This window comes from Eptatretus burgeri, chromosome 12 (genome assembly GCF_056783735.1).
Source record: "Eptatretus burgeri isolate ZD-2024b chromosome 12, Ebu_testis_v1, whole genome shotgun sequence".
Lineage (NCBI taxonomy): Eukaryota > Metazoa > Chordata > Myxini > Myxiniformes > Myxinidae > Eptatretus > Eptatretus burgeri.
In genome coordinates, this window is record NC_140972.1 from 77,827,075 (window position 1) to 77,849,623 (window position 22,549).

At 41.0% G+C, this 22,549-nt stretch overlaps 1 protein-coding gene across 2 annotated transcripts in view; it reads right to left on the minus strand.

Moving 5' to 3' along the window:
• Positions 1-1,414: 1,414 nt before the first annotated feature.
• IGDCC3 (immunoglobulin superfamily DCC subclass member 3) overlaps positions 1,415-22,549 on the minus strand; it is a 121,259-nt gene continuing 100,124 nt past the window's right edge. The window contains exons 8-14 of one of the 2 annotated variants that reach the window (XM_085848626.1): positions 17,337-17,584; positions 16,399-16,563; positions 13,566-13,754; positions 10,689-10,793; positions 7,249-7,390; positions 5,429-5,663; positions 1,415-2,859 (exon numbers count right to left, since the gene is read on the minus strand). In XM_085848626.1, the coding sequence (XP_085704752.1) occupies positions 2,458-2,859; positions 5,429-5,663; positions 7,249-7,390; positions 10,689-10,793; positions 13,566-13,754; positions 16,399-16,563; positions 17,337-17,584 (1,486 nt within the window). In that variant the 3' untranslated portion in view covers positions 1,415-2,457. The remainder of the gene's footprint in view (positions 2,860-5,428; positions 5,664-7,248; positions 7,391-10,688; positions 10,794-13,565; positions 13,755-16,398; positions 16,564-17,336; positions 17,585-22,549) is intronic. The other variant, XM_085848627.1, reaches the window with a different exon arrangement.

The following is a 22,549-nucleotide window of genomic DNA, read 5'->3' on the forward strand; positions in this document are numbered from 1 at the left end:
ATCTCAAATCAAATGCAACAAATGGTGATCTGGCAGCAAACTTATTGATCAGCATCATGGAAAAACTAAAATGCCAGATCATTTGCAAGAAAATTATGGTCATAAACATGTTACTTCTATCCTTGGTGATTGCTCAAGCTGTGAGACCACCACCTCTGGTGGCTTACCTGAAAGTTAAAACTCAACAAATGTGCCATTTTGTGAGGTGATACACTTTTGAATTCAGTTGTACATTGTTTTCTTCATAAAAGACATTGGTGAACCTTCACTAAAGTCGATCTACCACTCAGCTTGGTCGTACTCATAGTGGAAGTGTCAACTGACATCAGGAGAAAAAACAAACAAGGAATTGTGACTGCATCAACTCGAACATCCCTTTCAAGGAATGTCGATCAAGGTCATTCAAAAGTGTGGTTGTTTCAAATGAGACCATTGTCGTCAGAAGTTATAAACAAAATGAGGAAACAAACTTCTTGCCTTTGTTCAATTGTCCAGTGATGCGCAACAGTTTCTTCCCCCAAACATCGGTGCTAACAAAGCAGATGTCATCAGGAAGATAGAAATGAAAATCAAATACGTCAATCTGGTTTGTTTTCAACGACAAATAACGTAGCAGAGGAATCTTCATGAATGCTACGTCCCAATCCTTCAACTTGTTTTGTGTTCAAAGTAATGAAACATTGACATGTTGGTTATTTCCTCTGTAAGTGGCTTTGATTTTTCCTTTTTGTGTGTAAAGAACATGCAATGCTCTGTGTAATCAGTGACTTGCCAATGATAATTAATCATTTTGAGCAATGTAGCCATTCTTGATTAATATGCACGTTTTTAAAATATTATAAATTCTTATGAAAGATTTTTCATTTTCAGTGAAGTGGCATGTAAAACAAAGCACACCTTTAAATGGAATGGTGCAGTGGTTGATTTGAGTGTATGCAGAATCTGGTTGCTGAATGTATCATTTTTGAGGGTGCAGCGATGCTTCTGATGCAGTGCCTCCATAGAGGAGGACAGAAATTTTGCATTTGGCCAGAATGGTGGTGCACAATGGCATACTGTTTTTAAAAAGCATTTATGGGAATGTAGTGGATACTGATGTTAAGATAGATATAATTTGAATGAATAACTAATCTTGCTGGTGTCGATCTGCATCGGTAGACAGGTACAACAATGGATCAAATCAATGGGACATTGATTGAAGTAAGCTAACCACCGTGGGAAGCAAGAAGCCAACACCTCAGACATTACCGACAAAGGTTTGTTAGCTTCAGTTTGTTATTACCGACAAATCTCAGGCATTACCGAAACGTCAGCTTCTCCTTGCTTGCTATGGTGGTTAGCATACATCAATCAATGGCCTCTTATTTGTATGTATATATGTATATATATATATATATATATATATATATATATATATATATATATATATATATATATATATATATATATATGTATATATATATATATATATATGTATATATATATATATATATATATAAAATTCGTTTTACATCCCAGAGGTCATGGGTTTTTAAGACAGAATTCAGTTCAGTTGGAATAAATTTTGGATGAAAGAAAACAATTGTTTTTGTTATTTTGCAGATGGATCATAGTAGCTTTTGGGATGTACAAGTTCGTGGGCGAAATAGCCTCTTGTGAGTTTCATCATATAAAAGAGAGCCATTGGCATTATTGAAACCGTTAGTAGGTTGACAGAGGTTTCAAACTGTATCGGATGTATTATGGCTCAGTACAAATGGTGAGGTTCTTAAAATGGTGTTAATTTCTGAAAAGGCAAACAGGAATGTGGAAATGCCAGCATGCTGAGTGAGCACACAATTGAGGTAGAATGTATAGCAAAACATTAACATCTCAAATAGGTTTTAAGTCAATTCCACACAATATTCATACGAAAAAAAAACTCCGAATAAACTTCACTTAATTAGCAATGCAAACAATCTTCATATGATGTTTTTAGTCAACTATGGAGATCTGCCACGTCATTACCGTGACGAGGTGACATCCGACATACTGACAATTTTATCACAAACAGTTGATCAAAATGACATGTGGCAGTTTTGAAAGATTGTGCTGGTATGTAAGTCACAAATATGTTTGTTTTGATGTTCAGAAAGAGCAGTCAAGAAATTGTACTCTTGGTAATGGGGCTCGGGACCCAGAGGTAGATACATTTGGGGTGTAATGTTGAAAAAAAGAAGAAGTGACCTGAGACAACACTGCCTGAAAAAGTATGAACACTGAGCTCGTTTCAAATGCAAAATGCACATTTTTAAAGCAACAACAAGGAGAACAACAATGCCAAAATAAAACGAAAATGAGGTAGTTGTTTTGGAGTTCATTAAAAAAACCCTTCATGGATTTCACCTAGTGCTATGCCAAAAAGGAAAATGCAAAGTCCTTCCCAAAACATTCAGACGGCTTCAGGCATGCTCAGGTTCAATGCAGGGTGCTTTCTGAGTCCTTGACCACTACCTTGCCATGGCAGCGACCTGCAGCAACCGAAAGAAGAACTGCCATTGTTGAAGCTGACTCTTCGGCAGGTAAGGCAGCTTTTGAGTTAGGGAGCTTAGATGAGACACAATTTTCGTTGGGCCCTGTAGTGGACGAAGTGCCAGGGGAAGATGCATCCGGACAAATTGGGACTGCGATTACAGCAGTGTCTTCAACTGATGTTAGCTGACCCTCAGGCTCCTGCAAAGTGGTTTCTTTCATCACACTGGCCCTGAACAAACCTGACTCGTGGGGAAGTATTTTCTCAGCCACACGACTTGACTGTGGGTTTAACGAGTGTAGATCCCGAACTTCGTCCATCAGGAGAATATTTTGTGACTCGTTAGCCTGAAAGGAAAATAGCAGTTTTGGACATTACAAATTATTGAATGCTTTGAATAACTGCTTTTATGTATGTTAAAAAAACCAAAACATGCAGATGTAAAGGCTCATAGAAGAGCTATATAACAATAGGTAGGAAACATCCCAATGGTAGGGTGAAGAGAGGTGATTAGATAAATTCTAGACAGTATAAATTAGAGAGTTCATAGAACATGATACCCCATGGTGTTCAACTATATACTTCAATTTTAATAAAATAATGATTTGAAGGATCTTTTAAAAATCCGGAAGTTTAGCGCTATTAAAACAGTGTTATACACCACCATTATAGCTTTTGCACCACCCTATAGAACATGTACAACTACTGCAAAACTGGAGGTTCTTGGAAGTATTATGAAAGCGATTTGTATTCTCCAGTGTTCAAGTATATTCAATTTGGATAAAGGTTTAATGAGGATTAAACACGTATAAATAAATAAATTCTGGGTTTTACCACCATTTAACGCAGTCTATTACAACATCTTAACTAACATGTTACATTAGTTATTCATGGCTGTTGTTTGTGTCCTTTATGACATCCTTAAAAACGTAGTAAGTTTCATGTTTGGAATTATTTTTAATTTTGTTTTTTTTTTGTCTTCCAGGCAGGCAGACAGATGAAAAATATTATCTCACTCCTCTCGGTGCATGTGTGATCAATACAAATTCAATGCCAAAGTATGGTTAAATGGCAAACTTGACTTCCTATTCATATTCCGATTCATGTTCAAAATATAACATTTGATTTAAATCAGTTCTTCCTCGATCATAAACTGACGATCATATACTGATGAGACAGACAGACGGCCGGACAAGAACTAATTGCTTAATCCCGCTTTTCACTTCGAGTGCGTGGGGTAAATATTACAAAACAACAATGTACTCAGGTTGTGGTTGTGGCAAGCAGTTACACTTAAGCAGAAATGGCAAGTCACTCTGACATAGTTCACAGATCATGGAAAAGTTCAAAATGAATGCAGCTGATGAGAGGTGGACAATTAAGTGGGTTGGCTGAGCAATCCATGTTGCCAAATAGGGAGAAATAAAAGGTAATATGTATTCCGAGTGGAGATACGAAAATTATGAAAAGAAAGAGAGAACATGGACAATGTCTGTGATGTGAGAGTAGCAAGCACTGCAGGAAAATGAACCTCCTGTAAATATGTGACAGGAAAGCAATCATTCAGTTGCAGAGGAAATGTGGTTAATTTGGATTGGTCGAGCTTTAATTGCCAAGACAGAATGTAGCAAGGAGTGTAATTAGTTATTCAGTGTGAGACGTGTCCACCACAGATGATCATCAAAATGAAACGGTGGCACATCCTCAAATGGCTGAGTGTGGTGGGGAGAGGGACGTGGTGGGGGAGGAGCGGGTTAAATCATTTTTACCCCATATTCATGCCATTGTACTGTCACGACATACCCGATGCTTCCGAAGGATAAGATAGTTGACTGAAATATTTATGGAGCTAAAGACCCTTGACATTTACATGCTCAGGCCAGCATTGTTCCTTTTTCAGATGTGTCATTATATGAGAACATCATGCAGCTGATAAATTGAGCCATCATTCAGAGGTTATACTAGAGTAACAAGACCACTGCCTACCAAATGTACTTCCTAAAAACACTTAAACAGAGCTAGTGGAACACATTTCCACCCGAAAGATTAAGTTATTTGGCTTTCTAACCAAATTATGAAAGTGAATGTTCAACTTCCTGTAACACATTATCATCATAAATAAAGGTGACTGGGAAAGAAAACACTGGTCAAGTTGTTCTTACAGAGAGAAATAAGAACTCGAACAGAAGTAGCAAGAACCAACCTCAATATTAAGTGCATCAGTTTTCAATATTAGAAGGTATACTGCCCGCAGCAATCAGGGGCAGTATGACCACTTATCCCTTTTGACCCTTTAGCAAAACATTGGTTCTGTTGCAAGCTCTTGGAGCAGGCTGCCATATGAGGAGTTTGTGAGTTTTTGAGGTATCTTTCTGCCTCATGGGTCACGTTCCTGGTTCTGCAGTGCCTGTTCGAGGGTACTGTTGGAGTTGGTGTTCCCAAAGGGTTGCCACCAGGAAACTAGAGGCCAAACCTGGGTGTAGCACCCTGGGAGGCTACCTCATCATCTGGTGCATAATCTTGAGTCCCTTTCGAGGCCACTAGTTTCTACTGTTGGTGCCATCTGCAATGCTCCTTGTTTGCCTTAAAATTTCCCTGAAGCCCCTCACCCCCTCTTTAGTTTAGTGTGGGTCAATCATCTGTAGCACCCCCATCCTGATGACACTGTCCATCTTCTGTCTTTGCTGACACCCAGGGGGCCCCTCTTAGTTTTTGGGCTCAACCAATCCAGTATGGTGTTAATAATAAATCAATAAATAGATAAATAAATAAATAAGGCAAACGTTGATACATCCTTTTCTGAACATCATTGAGAATGTCATTGATAACTTCATTAAGAGGCCTGAGTGCCTGTAAATAAATATTTATGGTAAATTTTATGAGGACAATTGTTTATTATCCAAACAAACCACTTACCAATTGAAGAAGTGGTACAGGCTCAGGGGTTTGTACCAGGCTTTCTAACTCCCGGGGCTCTGCCAGCAGCTCACGCGATGTACATTTTCCATCTGTTGTTATGATGGATGGGTGTGTTGATCTCCCTCTATCTCCCACTATGCCATTCGTGTGGTCAGCACCCATGTGGGGACCATTTCCATTGCGGCTTTGTTGACGTGTTCGAGCTATATTCATCCCAAGCCACCAGAACAGTCTGCATACACCATGGGTTGGAAAAAGTCATTTTAATCAAATATATACAAAAAGTGAAAGTAAATTTGCAATCATGAGTGCAAACACATGTAAACATGCGTACACGTACGTGCGTACACACACACACACACACGCACACACACACACACACACACACACACACGCACACACACACACACACACACACACACACACACACACACACACACACACACACACACACACACACACACACACACACACACACACACACCCAGCAAAAGCCCTGGCTGTTTTCAGGAATGATACAGAAGAGAGAATAAAACACTTCTATTATTAAACTCCATGGAGACCAAATTATGAGTTCCAAAAAAAACAAAAAAAACCCCAAAGTATATCATCAAACTACATGTGGATTCATATTTAATACCATAAAGGTATCGCTCACATCATCCCATGTATGATTAAACTTTTGTGGAGGAAATTTTACCTGAAGTCAGTGCGGGTTTTACTCAGGAGCATCTATGAGTTCAATGATGATTGTTTTTAATAAAATTATAGAGAAATGCTGTGAACAACAAAATGATTCACATCTTATGTTTATTTACTCCGAGCAGGGGTACACAGCATTGCCCGGTTATGTTCTAATCCTGTTGGCATTTTTAATTAAACAAAATATTTTTTGTGGGGGCCAAAACACTTCCCTACACCCACTAATGGACGGGGTCGGAGATCATTTAATATCACCTTTCACATAGCTACAAAGGCTTAAGGCTTAGGAATGAGAGAGCGATAAAAAAAAAAAATCCAAAAAGATCCGACTTCAAAATAAAAAAATTAAAAATTAAAATATTCTCCGAGACTCACTGACGAACCTCTGAAAGTTTGATGCAGATCTGTTTGGCCATCTCTGACAAAAACGGCGACACAGACAGACAGCAAACCTCCCTCTTTTATAGTATCGATATCAGTGCTCTGACTCTTGCACTGGAAGTAAGTTACCCACATGGGTTTGGGCCTGGGGAGTAACTGCTGACATCTATCTATCCGGGTTCTTTCTGACATCTTTGTTCCTTTCACACTTTTTTCTATTTTTTTTCACAATTCTCTATAATAATTCTAATTCTTTCTTTTTCTTTTCTTTCATCTCTTTTACTCTGTATTTCTCACCTTCTTTATCTATCTGTCCAAGGAGAAGTGAATTCTTGCAGAAAGTTTTCGAAAAGGCTCACTTGGCTGCACATGCATGGGTTTGGGGGTTGTAGAGTAGCAGTTGAAACCCGAATCATATCCAGCTTCTTCCTAATGACTTCATCTTTGTTCTTTACTTATTCGGGTTCCTTCTGATGATTCCAATGCAGTATTTGGTCTTCCGTTTGATTAGGTTATAAAAAGTAAATTGTGTTATTTGATAGATACTTGATGTGGCAAAGTTTTAATATTGTTTTGTGAAGACAACCACTGGCATATATTTGTCCACATTTTTGAGCAATAATACAAGGACGGTAACATTGAGATTCTCCTGAAAGAGCAAATAAGTAAATGAGCAGGAAGGGTAAGAGAGAAGAGTTTCCTGTAGATGTTTGACAAAGATGCAATGAACAAACCTTCGGCGGTATCCAAGCAGCAGGAAGAGGGCACAGACCACAATGCAGGCCAGACCAATGTGTATGCCAATAATGATGCCTGTCGTAGAGTGCCCATCGTGCCAAGTCTCAGTTTTGCAGTCGGAAGTAGACGGTTCGAGTACTAAGAAGGCAATGGTCAAGGTAAAAATTAACTGTTTTAAGAAAAAAAGTCTCTTTAAATGAAAATGGCTGAACATAAATGGCTGTTTCAATGAAGTCTTAAAACCATTTTTAAAAAGCCTTCAAGTTTTAAAGTATTAAAAAGCCTTCAAGTTTTAAAAAGCTTTAAAGCCATTGTTAACCAGACTTGGTGGTGTAATGGTTACAGTGTTTACTCTGAGTCTGGGAGGTCAGCGGTTCAAATCCCAGCCGAGTCATACCAAAGGCTTTAGAAATGGCACGTGCTCCTTCCTTGCTTGATGTTCAGCATTTAAAAGGATAGGAGCACAGACAATCCCCATAGATTGGCATCCTTGGGGAGGAAAAAATTCCTCCTTTCGTAGGAAATGCCCGGTTGAGTGTGGTGAGAAATGCGGCGGTATTATTGTGGCATCGCTGGTACCCAGAGTGCCCTGGGAAGTGACAGCTCAGTGGCCGTGTTTGTCTGTGGGCCAATCATCTGTGGCATCCTGATTCCCTCAAGCTCAGTAGCTGTGTTTGTCTCATCTAACAGTCCCGTGTTGTATCTCGTGTATTCATCTGTATGTCCATGTTTGTGAGATGTGTGTGTGTGGCAGCTCCACTACGAGCATTAGATCCTGCAAAAAAACAAAACAACCCCAGCAAAACAGTCTCGTATATGAATGGATATTTTCATTGGTGATCCTTGTACTTTCATCCCTTTAAAGCTCTTTGACTCTATGACCAAGGACTATAGGAACCAAGGATATTAGTGTACACATTTCAAACTAATCAAAATATATATGATGCCAGCATAGTGTAACCTCCTCATGTTAGTACTGCAGCATAGCAAACCAATTGTTCAACTTTTCGTAAAAGCACCAAAATTGGTACATATGTTGGCTAATGTATTCTGAAAAATGCTGGATATGGAGCCACTCGAGATTTTGCCTTGGTCAGCTTTGGTGGCCATTTTGGAAAATGGCCGCCATTCTACTTTCACAACATGGGATATCTGTCATTGTTATTCTCTTTGTAGGTTTCTCAGAGGTGATAAATACTCCATGTGATGTGCATTTACAAAGGAAAACAATACAAATGTCATTTGTGTTGATTTATTGTATTTCCAACCATTGTATTGGGGAAAAATGGTCATTTTTATGGGGAAATCCATTTTCGCACACAGCATCAGTGACAGATTCAGTGACAGGTTCACCTACGATGCTTTCACACACAGCATCAGTGACAGAAATGAGGAAAAGGGGTGTGACGGTGCGTGGTGAGCACCGCAGCCATACCAGGCAACTGGCAGAGTTTCCTACGTGTCGACGCAAACAAGGTGGAGCTCTTCACCTTCCTGTCCGATGTGCTGGTGCAGTCCTTCCATGACAAGGCAAAGGAGCTGGTAGTCACTGATGGTGAAGCAGTCATCTGCCTTCCAAGGCAGGAAGATGAAAGCTCTCTGGCTCTATGCGGTCAAGAAGAGGCGGACACTCGCATCATGCTACATGTGGCCCATGCTGCAGAACATGACCACCGTCGGATTCAAGTTCGAACCATAGACACCGACATCGTCGTCTTGGCGGTGATGGTAGCCCAGGCACTACCATGCATGGATGAACTCTGGATTGCCTTTGGGACGGGCAAGAACTACGCTACATCCCTGCCCATGAAATAGCTGCCTCCCTCGGTCCACAGAAGGCACGTGCCCTCCCTGTCTTCCACGCCATAACCGGATGTGACACGGTATCAGCATTCGTGGGGCATGGGAAGAAATCTGCCTGGGCCACATGGAACTCGTTTCCAGAACTGACAGATTCTCTTGTGACCCTGACCACCACGCCAGTCAACATCCAGGATGACACAATGCACTGCATTGAAAGGTTTGTGGTGCTCCTCTATGACCGCACCAGTCCATATACGGACGTCAACAAGGCCAGAAAGAAACTCTTCACCAAGAGGAACTCCGTCCAGCGCATCCCACCTACCTACGATGCTTTGGAACAGAATGTGAAGAGATCAGTCTTCCAGGGTGGCTATGTCTGGGGGCAGGTCTTGGTCCCTCAACCCATGCTTCCATCACCAACAAGCTGGGGCTGGCGGCAAACAGAGGATGGGTCCTACGAACCACTCTGGACCACACTCCCTGAGGCTTCAAAAAGCTGCTTCGAGCTGGTGTCGTGCGGCTGCAAAAAAAGGTTGTAGAAACCGCTGCAAATGCAAGAAGGCTAATCTGCAATGCACTGGACTGCGTGCTTGTGAAGGAGAATGCCAGTAGACAGACGCAGTAGACACAGACTGAGATATCGGCCTAGCTTAGAATGTGTAAATGCAAAGTCGCATTGCTTGTAAAAGTGTTGACTTATTGATCCAGAGCCAGTACACTTGAGCTCAGAAACTCATATTGTACTAGACTGATGTATGCGTGTACCATGTGTCCAGGTAGAATGGTTGTAGACAGTAAACCGTAGCTGCTTCAAAGTGAAGTGTGCAATAATTTGACTACATTTTCTGAGTTTGTCATTATCACGATTATCAGTTCCCTTTTCAAAATAAAGTATGTAATCTATAATGCAATTTTTGTTGATTCCAAACCCATTGAATGTGATTAATGTCATTTGACTCTTGTTCTCCAGGTAATAATGGGTACTTTTCAGTGAAAAGTTTCAGGAGAGCAGCAATTTACAAATCAAATAATGCCTTTTTTTACCCAAAATACTGGCTCATAATATTTGAATACGCCTTTTGATGGTCAATTTACTGAATTTTACACTTTCCTTATATCTACCACCAATACAATAAGAAAATAAGAGCATATAGCCAATTTCACTAAAGTAGAATGGCGGCCATTTTGGAAAATGGTCGCCGAAGCTGACCAAAGCACAATCTCGGGTGGCTCCATATCTAGAATTGTTTGGAATACATTATTCTACATGTGTACCGATTTTGGTGCTTTCATGCAAATTTGAACAATTGATCTGAAATATCAGACTACGCTGCAGGACTATGTACAACATGGTCTAATGTGGATAATTTGCCTGTATAATAATTATAAAACATGTTTAATGTGTAGCTTAGCAGAGCATGTGACACATGCGATGCAGCAGTGAGGGGGTTAACCCGTCTCACAATAAGTAAGTAATATAATCAATCCTTCCTCTATAACAAACAGTTGTATATGATACAAGTCTATGGCACAATTACAATAGTAATAATGCTTGGTGATAAAGGTGGATAAATGTGTGATTGAGCATTTGGCACTGTGTGACGATACTCCTACGCTATGTCCTTTGACTTACATGAAGCCTGAGGGTTTTCTTTCAGGGAGATGAGACGAGCAGAGAAGTTTCCGTTTCCAAACTCATTGAAAGCGAGCAAGCGGATCTCGTATGATGATTGGACAGCTGAGGCGGGCACGATGATATGGGAGAGCAGGTATTGTGAGATAAAGTTTCACCAAGAGCATTGATATTGACAATTACAGGAAAAATCCATAAAATAGAAAATACTTGTAAAAGGTAAGTGGAAAATGGAGCACTTTAAACAAACATGATCATATGGGAATCTGCTTTGAGGTGTACATGCTTGGAGTGTGTATTCAATAGTAACAAGAATGCCTTTGAGCTTTCTACTGCATGAAGAGGATTTCTGGAGAAATGAAAATAGAAAATAGGACCCAAGTAGAATGCAACTGCTGCCTTGGCGGTCTGAAGGCAAGGTCTCGCTTCATGAAGAATGTTGTCCTTTAGTTGAGAACATATGAAGTTATGCTGCCACATCTATAAATGTGGACATTAAATACCTCAATGTATGTAGGAGTAGACCTCTGGGTCATGCCATGATCACTTCGATTCAGACTTTACTTTTACATCAATTCTCATATAATATCTGGCAAATATATAAAGGAGTCTTAGTAAGGCCTTGGTCACATTTGCCACGGCGGCCGTGGGGTCTCCAAAATCTACGGCCACTAGCAATTATACGGCGGCCGCAGTATTTCCACAGTTACACAATGTAGCAGTCACATATGTTTTTATTTTTCGGGGAGCCGCACGGCGTATTTAGGCCTAAGTCACATTTGCCACGGCGGCCGCAGTATTTCCACGGTCACACAATGTTGCAGTCACATATGTTTTTATTTTTCGGGGAGCTGCACGGCATATTTATAAATTGTGGAGACCAAAAACGTGGGGTTGCCGTACGGTCTTTGATTTGATGTCGCACGGTGACCTTAGGGCGTTCCTGCGGTGGCCATAGAATTTTCAAGGCAGACGTAAGGTGCCCGCAAGGCGAATGCAGGGGGGCCCTAAGGCAAACATGCGGCCAGACGGACGGTAACGAATGGGTCGTTATTTTTTTTTTACTATTTTTTTTTTTCGGCTTGTCGAATTACTACGGCGAATGTACAAATGAAAAACGTTATAACTCCGCGTTATAATTCCACGGCGACCTTACGGCCTGTAAAATATAGCCAAACGGCGTAGGGTCCCCCTGAGGCCACCGCAGAAACTCTGCGGCCGCCGCACATTTCTGTCAATTCAGAGGGCGTACGGCCGCCATATCCTCGCCGTAGAGCAAATGTGACTTAAGCCTTAGGTCTTAGAAATTGTGGAGACCGAAAAAGTGGGGTTGCTGTACAGTCTTTGATTTGATGTCGCACGGTGACCTTAAGGGGGCCCTGCGGTGGCCATAGAATTTTCAAGGCAGACACAAGTTGCCCGCAAGGCGACCGCAAGGCGACCGCAGGGGCCCTAAGCCGAACGTGCGGCCAGACGGACGGTCACAAATGGGTTAATTTTATTATTTTTTTTTAACCATTTCGTTTGTTTCGGCTTGTCGAATTGCTACGGCAAACGTGGAAATGAAAAAAGTTATAACTCCGCGTTATAATTACACGGCGACCTTACGGCCTGTAAAATATAGCCAAATGGCGTAGGGCCACCCTGAGGCCACCGCAGAAACTCTGCAGCCACCGCACGTTTCTGTCAATTCAGAGGGCGTACGGCCGCCATATCCTCGCCGTAGAGCAAATGTGACTTAGGTCTCAACAATAAAAGCCAAGTAATTGAAGGAGAAACAGTAATTTAACGGCTCGTTGACCGCCTATTGATACGCAAAGGTCACCCTGTGCTTCTGAAAAAGCTGCAAATGGAGGATGCTCATAAGAATCTTGAACCAATACCACTAAAAAAATGTCTAAAGCGAGTATCGATTCTTGAATTTAAAAGCAGAAGAGATCTTGATTCTATCTGCAATGAAGCCGGAATATCTCATTGGATAAATATGATCAGCAATTCCTCAAGACCTCTGTGGCTCTCCCCAGACATATTTATATGAGCATCTTACAATAAAGTCATATTACATCCATCCTGCTGTCACTGCCGCTTCCCTCACTCTCCAAGAGCACACACCCACAGATCAAATCACAAATACAAAGGAAAATTCCATTAGCAGACAGCCATTTTGTGACGGTCTCATTTTGCACATGATCCTGTCAGATCACTGAAACAGAGTCAAGCACAGTTCGTACTTAGATACGAGACCTATGTGGAAGTAGTGCGCTAGCCTCTGATCTGTCTGGCCATACATTTGTTCTCACGTGGAGTCAAATCTGATGAAAACTGACATCTGCAGGCAGGGCTAGGTTTAAAATGGTGCCAGGCTCACACTCAGAAAGGGCTCGTCATGACCAAAATAGATATTTAAGTGAACACATCGCAATACATTTCGATAAAGGATATATATAATTTAATGATACTTAAAAAAAATAAATATATTTGAAAGGTGTATATATATATTTGAAGAACATAATCATTCTGTCATGGTATTGCAGTTTGCATTTTATTTCTGCACTGAAGTCATTTACTGGTGTGTGGCATCAGTGCGCTAATCTGGACCTGTCTGCAGGGGACACTACATCTCAAAGTATTCCATCTGGAAGGGGACATAAAGCCAGCCATCTCATTTGAATTTAGGTTGTGGATGTTGAAGATGGCACGGTATCTCTCGAAAAGAGTAAGTCACTATGAGCTAGTACCCTTCGCTAAGTTTCATGATTAGAGATTAAATTGGAGATATAAATTGATTATAAAAGTGATGTGAATGATAAATAATGTGGAGTTCATGGTGTGAATGTGGTTTGTACATGGACAAGGTATTTTGGTGCAGCTATTTACCAAGGTGTGCCAGGGTATGTGCCGTGATATTGGCAGGCAGAGATACAGGACCCGTGAGATGTGGAGCATAGATCTTGCGGTAGTACAGTTTGAAACCTTGCACTCGACCCAGCTTGCTGGAAGGTTCCCAGCTGAGTTGTACAGCACTGCTGTTGAGTACCCGCACATGCAGTGCTGGCACAGCTGGCACTGCCATGGCAAGAATGGGAGGGCTGCATTTGGAAACGAATCGGAACATTTTGCAAAAGCTGTTCGCGCATAATCTATTCTTACCCACATCTCCCGTCCTCAGAGATTATATGTACAAATTTATCTCAAAGATTATGTTTTATAGATCTCGAATACCATAACACTGGCAGCAATGTTGAGTAAATGAGAAATTCTGAATCATTACTATCGATTGGGATCAAAATGTAGATGGAATTTTTGATGGTTTAAGAAGGTTACGTCCTGATTTTCCCATGTACAGAGATAAAAGGTGTTCTTGACACTGGATTTGTGAGATGATTTGGTTTAACGAACATTGTTTTCATTGAACCTGAGAATGAAAACTCACTGATAATAATGTTATGTTGGAGGGGGCATGAATTCGCTAGGATATTAAGTTAGCATGGCCCGTGTGTTTGCATAGGTTAGAACATTTTCTGTTATCAGGGACCCATTAGTGTGAAGTTGTCTTATTTTTAGCTGACCTGGACTTTAGTCTGGTGAGCTTACTGTATGTGATCGAGCAGTGTCCGTAGGTGAGTGAGTGAGTGAATGAGTGAGTCCAGAAACACTTCAGTCATTATCGCTTGAACCAAACACACAATTTTGATCAAACCTGGCCACAAGCTTCATAACTGATGACTCATGAAGGTGTATTGCCCGCATCAAAATCCATGCTCATTAAGTTTGTCATGGGGGTGGGGGGAAGGGTTGACCCACCAAAATAGGTATTTGCTCTCTTTTCCAAAACTACACAAACAATTTCAATGAAACTTGACTACAACCTTCATTACCCATGATGTACCATAGTTTGTCATGGCATTAAAAAAAAACATCAGGGTCAAAGGGGGTAACATCAGGGTCAAAGGGGGTCTGTGGGGGGTTTGAGTGACTGTTGCTCTTGGTCCAGGTTAGTTTCAGGACCTGTAGTCCTATTTTTATGTATGCTGTGAGGGGCAGTATAGTGAATAATGAGATTACAATGGAAAGTGTAATTTGAATTTGTCCCCTCTGTAAACCAATGCAAGGCACCAGGCAAGGTAAGGAGAGGGGCTGCTTTAGATATTGGCAATTTGTGTGCCAGCTAATAATCACCCCCTGCAGTCAGTAATCTAAGTGCAAGGAGACCGATAAGGCATTGGCCCTCACAAAGACCTGGAGGGCACAATGCCAGTCGGGGCCTCAACAGTAGGGCATCATTGCTTCGGATGGCGGCAGCAACAACACCCCATCCAGATGATGCCATCACGGCTGGCAACAGTGACGTGCCACCTCATTGGCCGATGCTGAGCCATGAGCGAAGGATGCTCGATGGCACGGGCATGATCATGGGTGAGGGGATAAAAAGGCCATTCACGGATGCTGGAACTCAGTCAGGACATCAAGTGCAATGATTCAGATTAGTCAGTGGAGTTGAGACTTCAAGGTGAACTTACCCATGCCTCACTGTATTTCTCCCATGCTTCTCACACCAAATCCTCAACACCTAACATGGTTTCTCCCTGTTGTGTGTGAATGCGATGGTGTGCCTTTAGTTCATAACTGAAATAAGTGTATTTTTATTTATTTATTTATCCATTCAATCTGCCTTTTGTCTGGGATTGTCCGTGTGTGTTCGTTATCTGCTGTTACTTCTTAAGAATATATGTCATCTGATCCCTGCGTCTCACACTACCAAAATGTGTCAGTCTGTGTGGAAATCCCTGGGGGAGAGAAATATATATGTATGTAAAAAAAAAACTTGTTTAAGAGACTGGCGGGATACAGATTCCGTTTTCCGCTCGTAGCTGCATTGGGTTTTCCGCTGGAACGCAGTTTCATTCAACTTGGCCATTCGCAAAGCACAATGTTTCAGTGTGTTTGGTCCCGTAAGTGACCCCGTCAACGTGACATTTTTAAATTGAATAATTCAGTGTCTAAGCTCAAATGAACACTATGATGTGGCCGTTTGTAGAACATATAAATTTAATGCTTACTACAAGTTAGCAAAATGATTATTCTTGAGATTTGGCAGTTAGAATTGGAAAAATTATCCTGGAAGTAAAATATTCCTTTGTGATAATGAACATAAATTATGCCTATATTAGGAGTGAAAACAGACCCATAGACTCTTTAATATATTATAATCCAGCAGATCAGCAGACTTGTGATTGTTAAGAAGATAACAAATGAAGCTCATGTGATATTGCACAAAAACACTCAACTTGCCCCATTTGGATCATTACCATTCAATCTCAAAATACCATGGTGAGACAGATGTATGGCAGCGATTACATATATCAAGTATAATAAAAGCTTAATGAAACCCCCAGCAGGACTTAACTTCAACTCAAACAAAACTTAAACAAGCTATCGGTAAAATTGTAGTGCATAATACAGTAAACCCTCAAATATTGCGGGTTCTATTAGCATGGCTTTCGACCATTCGCGGGCAGCCTATTGTATTCCGATTTTGTTATCGCGGGTATTTCATTTCAGCAAATTGCGTTTTTGTCTTCATCCATTCATTCACTTATTTCCTATTGGAGAGGAAACTGGCTAAATCCACTCTAAACTTTAGAGACAATTTCCATGAATGAATTTAATCAACCATATTTGATAATTGAGGGAAGCCAAATGATCCTACCTTCACCCAGGGTCTCTGCAGTGATGGTGATGGATGGCTGGCTTGCTCCACGAGAGGAATAGGCCTTTACAAAAAAGATATACATCGTCGATGGGTCTAATTCAGTAACCAAATGTTCCACTGTACTTTTACTAACAGCTTCTTGGTATTCTTGCTCCTCGGGATCTATGGCAGAGATCACAAATCAATCAGTTGCTTCTCTTCTCACATAAATCACAAGAGATCTGAGATGAATGTGAATCTCAGAAACCTCATACCTACATTGCTCAGAGTCTATTGAAAGATATAGAGGTAAGAAATGCAATTCTAACATGTTACATCACAGAATAAAGATCAAAACTTGCTCACTAATGTCAGAGTTTGCATTCTATATCTGGTACATTCTGTATCAAAAAGTTAGTGACCGAATAAAAATTTAAAATAAAATTTTATTGTGTAAGTTGGTAGTTAAGGTCAGAATTTGATTGCATTAGAAATGTCATTAAAAAAAAGCAAAAATGAAAAATCACTCATTGAGTGACAACTTGGCAAAACAGCACAAAGTAGAATGGCACTCTGTAAAGAGCATATCTCTGCCAGGTGGAACAGTTTACGTTTTGTATCCTACTGGTGGGCTGGATTGGAACCAAAATCCAATCCGCTTGTTCTTGTCACCTATTCAACTCATCCACCTTGTTTTGTCATAACTCGTCCACAACTTTGTGAGATATAGTGATATATTTAGTTTTTGGCCCGATCTATAAATTTTAGAAATCAGGCCTGTGTTGACCTTTTGACCTTAAAATTAATTGGTGGTTGAATTCAATGAGGTGATATGAAAATGCTGTTCAAATTTTAAGACAATTGGATTAAAATTGAGGATTTTAGAAAAAAAAAAGTTGGCAAGTAATAAAAAAAATAGTTACATTGCCCCGAGTTATTGTGTGCTTGTTACCTACCCTGTGCTCTCCGAATGTGGACTACGTAGCCAATGAGCTCGTTTGCATTGTGCTGAGGTTCATGCCAAGCGAGCAGCACGCTGATGGGCGACACGGTGCGAGCTTCAAGTCCCAATGGAGGCCCTGGCAGGCGTTCTGCACCAAGCACAGCCAGTCTAGCACTTGCCTGCACAGAACCAGCGATGTTCTCTGCACGGCATTGGTAAAGCCCCTCATCATCCACGTGTACTTGGTGGATCGCCAGTGTACTGCAAGGTGCAACCAAGGAGGACGAAGCACATTCAGTGCATTTTCAGCCCATTGCAGGCACAATGTATGATGAAAATGCATTGTCAGATAATGGAGATGTTTGTGAAATTCCTGATATACTGTACAGAGAGAGCAATGGCTATATTTGCAGAAAAAGTTTTCTTCAGTATCCATCCTTAAATAACAAGGCACACCAATACATTGTTTGATCTGATCCGATTTATTCACCTGTTTGAAAGAAGCCTCAAGGAACCACCCATCCATCCATCCATCGGGACCATACTCTGAGCAGAGCGTTGGTGCTACCTAAGCAGTCTCCTTGGCTATTGGGCACAATCCTGGACGGGTCACCACTCCGACACAGGATACCAGCATGCTGGCACTCATTTTGCCGACCTCAGAAGGATGACAGGCTGAGTCAACCCCACCTGGTATTAATTCAACAGCTAAGTGGGATTTGAACTCAGGACCCGAGGATCCCAAGCCCACCACTCTAGCCACTAAGCCAACACCAGGCATAAGGAACCATCACACTGCGTATAACTTGAGAAAGATCATATCCTGAGGTCACATTGTCAACCTATTGATTGACCCATAGAGGGAGATTATGATCGAGCCTTGCTGCAAGCGCAGAGGCCTACTCTTGTCATGTGCAATCGTGAACACTTTTTAACCTCCAAATGAAAGTCATTGGATAGTTAGGTATAATACAGTGAAGGCTACTTTCATAGGAATATTTAAAACAGAAATAAAACAGAAAACCAAAAGTGAAAGAAAACACTTCAACTCCTTTCAGAGTATAAGGGCATATAGAGAAGAAGGGGTAGAATAAAAACTTCTTGAAAAACCAAACAAGCAAACAATTTAATTTCTAATGTGAAATTAATCTAATTTAATGTGAAAAGGTGTTCAATGTAAACATAAACAATTGTTGCTAAACTTCCAGGTAAAAATATTTTAAAATTGAGCAAATTGACGAAGTTTTAGTTTTGAAAATTAAATGACGTGCTACAAAATATCGGGCTTAAACGGATATGATGTCTCTTGAATCTGTCCTTGACACAGTGTCTATGGGATGACTGCCATCGCCAAAAACTCTTTTGCCTCTGGTATTTGAAGGCAATCGTTCTGAACAAGTTCATCATACTTCACAAGTTCCAGGAAGGACGTGACAGGCACATACAAAGTTTAGCATCTTCGATAACACAATCAATATTTTTGATAATACCGTACATGGATTCATCCTTTGAAACTGCCCAAATGTGTTTTCCATGCACATTGCTGAAAAGCTAATTTTGCTGTTCAAAGTTTCTCTGAATGTCAAGTGTTGTCACCAATTGATGGTATATGGTTTCATAAAACCATGATAAAAGAGGGTCCATGGCCTTTCCGACAATGAACGACCTCATTCATTTCTTCCACAAATGTGCACTTATGGTTCCAGGCAAGAATGTTCGCTTGACATTTATCAAAAAGTTTCAAGTTCGCAATAACCTGCACATTGTGCACAGATCCCAGCCATAAATTGACGTCGAAGACTTGTAATCGCTGCAAAGAAGTCCTTGGATTATGATGAAGTTCCACTTGTCAAGAAATCCTTGGAGTAAGATAAGAATTAAAATAATCGGAGCGTGCTTCGGGTGGGGTGGGGTGGGGCAATTGGGGATACAGTCCCATCGGTTTCAACCATCGCTTGGAATTATTCTCCCTGGAGCATGGTGAACAGGTGCGGCTGAAGCTCCCTTTAAATCACATTGCAGCAATTGATTTGTAAATTTGGTCGACAATTGATTGTATCCCAATCCAAAAAAGGTGGCTTGAAGTCCAATATTCCACATCGACTGAAATTTCCACAAAAACAGAAGCCACCACTTCAGCTCCTAGCATTGTTTAGTGTAGATGGGGGTGGATACCCTTACAAACATATGGGACTGATATAGCAGATGGAATAATGCATCTTAAAAAGCATGCACATTCATCTCTTGTGGCCACACATAAATGGATAAATGACAAGGAATCACCAGGAAGTAGAAAATTTTTGTAAATGTCTTCACTTGAGCACAGTGCAACTTTCCATTCAAAATGGATCCTCTCACTATGGCTCCATCATGCATTGTGAGGATGAGCCCATAATGAGTGTGGTGGAACGATGCCGAAGAGCAAATGGACAATTGGCAGCATTCGTCTTCGATCCTATTGACGATGCTATGGCAGTCACAAACGTTAACGTGCATTTATATGGCACATGTGCTTGGAAAACACAGTCATAAATCGATGCACATGATGACCATTGTATCCAATCACTTCGTATCCAATCGTGTTGCCATCACCCATCGGAGCCAATCCTTTTCACCGAGGCTGTGGATCGAGTTTGCCAATTCCCCTTACCCACGTTGTTTCATTTTGCCAGAGGATACTCATCTTGGACACCCCATCAGTATGTGTCATCTATAAAAGTGGCGATTGGTTTGACTTTGGCATTTAAAGTTGATACATACTCGTTTTTGTGAACATGTACTGATGGAGAAAGGTTTTCAGTGTTCTAATTTTTACTCGACTTTTGATACTTTCACAAAATTAATCCACTGTGTTTAACTCCAAAACATTGCACATTCGCATCACATTAGCATCATTAGCAAAAAATTGATTTTTTTTTGATAAACTGAAAGGACAGGTTACCTGCAACTAATTCATTACCTGCAATTAGGTGACAAACTAATTCAAATAGAGCTTTGAAAAGGTGGAAGCAGGAAGTCAGGTTACCTGCAGAAATGAAATACAACAAAACCGTTTTGCTCGATTAACTTTTGTCAAAAATGACCTGCTCAGGGCTGGGGTGTAGGTTGGTTGAGAGGGGGATGGGGTGAAAAGGTTTGGCAGTTGGCTGGAGAGGAGTGCCAGTGACCTTTTGTCTCAAGGCCTCCCTTGCTCACCACCATCCATCATCTCCCTTCCCCCATCGGAGGTCCAGAATGTACTGAATGCTCCAAAGCACCCCAATCAAGGCCCTGCCTGTCTTCTAGTTAGGTAATTATGCAGAGTTGCACAGCCCAGTCCCCCTACCCCCGAGAACATCTGCCGCCTGCTTGGAGCCACACAGACCCGTGGGAAAAGGCTGGCGGAGTACCCTGGAGAACAGTAACCTACAACCCCCATCCCGATTCCATACCATTCAGTAATCCCACAGGCGACTGCTAACCTGGGAACAGAAGATAGGGACAGGCACCAATAATAAATGCCATGTTTAGTAGAATATCTTTCAGCTCAGCAGTGTTTTTTCTGCTGCAGTGAGGTGTAAACATGTCAAAGCTGGTCTTTTACTTTGCGAAACCAAAGCATTTTTGAGGCAGAGTTCATTTAGCTTAGTTCTCGAGGGCACAGACACCATGGGCGCAACGGCAGAATGAGGGTCACAGTAGGTTTTTCTTTTCCTTTTTTCATTCGTGCTCCTGCCCAATTCTTGTATGGAATAATAATAAAAAGAATCAGCAATAATAGAATGCAGGCTCGCCATTCGGCAGTGAGAAACGGCCTCTTGGTTTTGATGTTAATCAGACTGGGGAGAGGTGGTAATAAACCGTGCCTTTTTCTCAAAAAGGAATAAAAAGATAATTGTGAACAACAGGCTGTGGAATAAAAGGCAACTTAGAATGCACACTGACCCGAGGCAACATTGCAAACCTGACCTGGCATTGCAAACACAAGATTGATCTTAGAGGGGTCAAAGGGTAAAGGCTTCCTGGGTAGAGAAGAAGGAGCAACAAAGAAGAGAGTGGAATTGAGTAGCTACAATGTCCCTTAGGTTTCAAATAACATCTGTCGTGCTTCGTCGGGCCTGGGCTGTTCCCGACTCGGCATTCACACACGCATTATGCAGGAAACCAGCCAGCACTTTGCTAGAGTCGTCCTTTTAAGAGCGAACCAATTTCAAATGCTGGACAATTACAGTTGGCCATTTTATCAGTCAACCTTGTGCAGCTTTGGTTGAAACTCTCTGGAATTAAATATAATGAAGATAATTACAAACAGATAACAAATTAGGAAGTCTAAGGTATAGTAACAATTTCCAATTGTTTACTAACTACAGAATATGTCAGGAGTTGTGATTCTTGCAGTCGGAATGAAAACAATAAGAGTTGGAACAAGAATGTTCCTAGAACACATTACCTCAAACAGTGCTTAAGTATATAATTCAATTTAAATAAAATAATGATTTTAAAGATTGTTGAAAAAAATTCCAGAAGTTTAGCACTATTGAAGCAGTCTTATATCCACCATCCATTGGGACCATACTCTGTACAGAGCATTGGTGCTGCCAAAGCAGTCTCCTTGGCTATTGGGCACAATTCCTGGACAGGTCATCACTTCGACACAGGATACTCAAATGGCTCAATCATCCCAACAAGATGGTACTCATTTTGCCGACTTCAGAAGGATGAATGACAGGTGAGTCAACCCCACCTGGTATTAATTCAACAGAAAAGCAGGATTTGAACTCAGGAACCTAGGATTCCAAGTCTGCCACCCTAACCATTTAGGCAACACCAGGCATAATGATATACACCATCCTACAAAACATGTCCAAGTACTGCAAAACTGGAGGCTCTTGGAAGTATTAAGAAGGAGATTTGTGTTGTACAGTGTTCGAGTATATAATTCAATTTGAATAAAATATTGTAAAAGTTGTACAAAAAAATTAATCCCAGAATTTACCACCATTGACACAGTGGCTGTTACACCACCTTATTTAACACGTTATATTAGTTATACGTTGCCTGTTGTATGTGTCCTTTATGACTTCCTCAAAAACAGTAAGTTTCTTGTTTGAAATGATTTTCCATCTTGTTTGACTGTCAAACAGGCAGGCAGAGTAAAAAATATTATCTCACTCCTCTCCCCACATGTACGATCGGGACAAATTCAGAGCCAAAGTACTGTAAAGTGGCAGGCTCGTTTTCCTATTC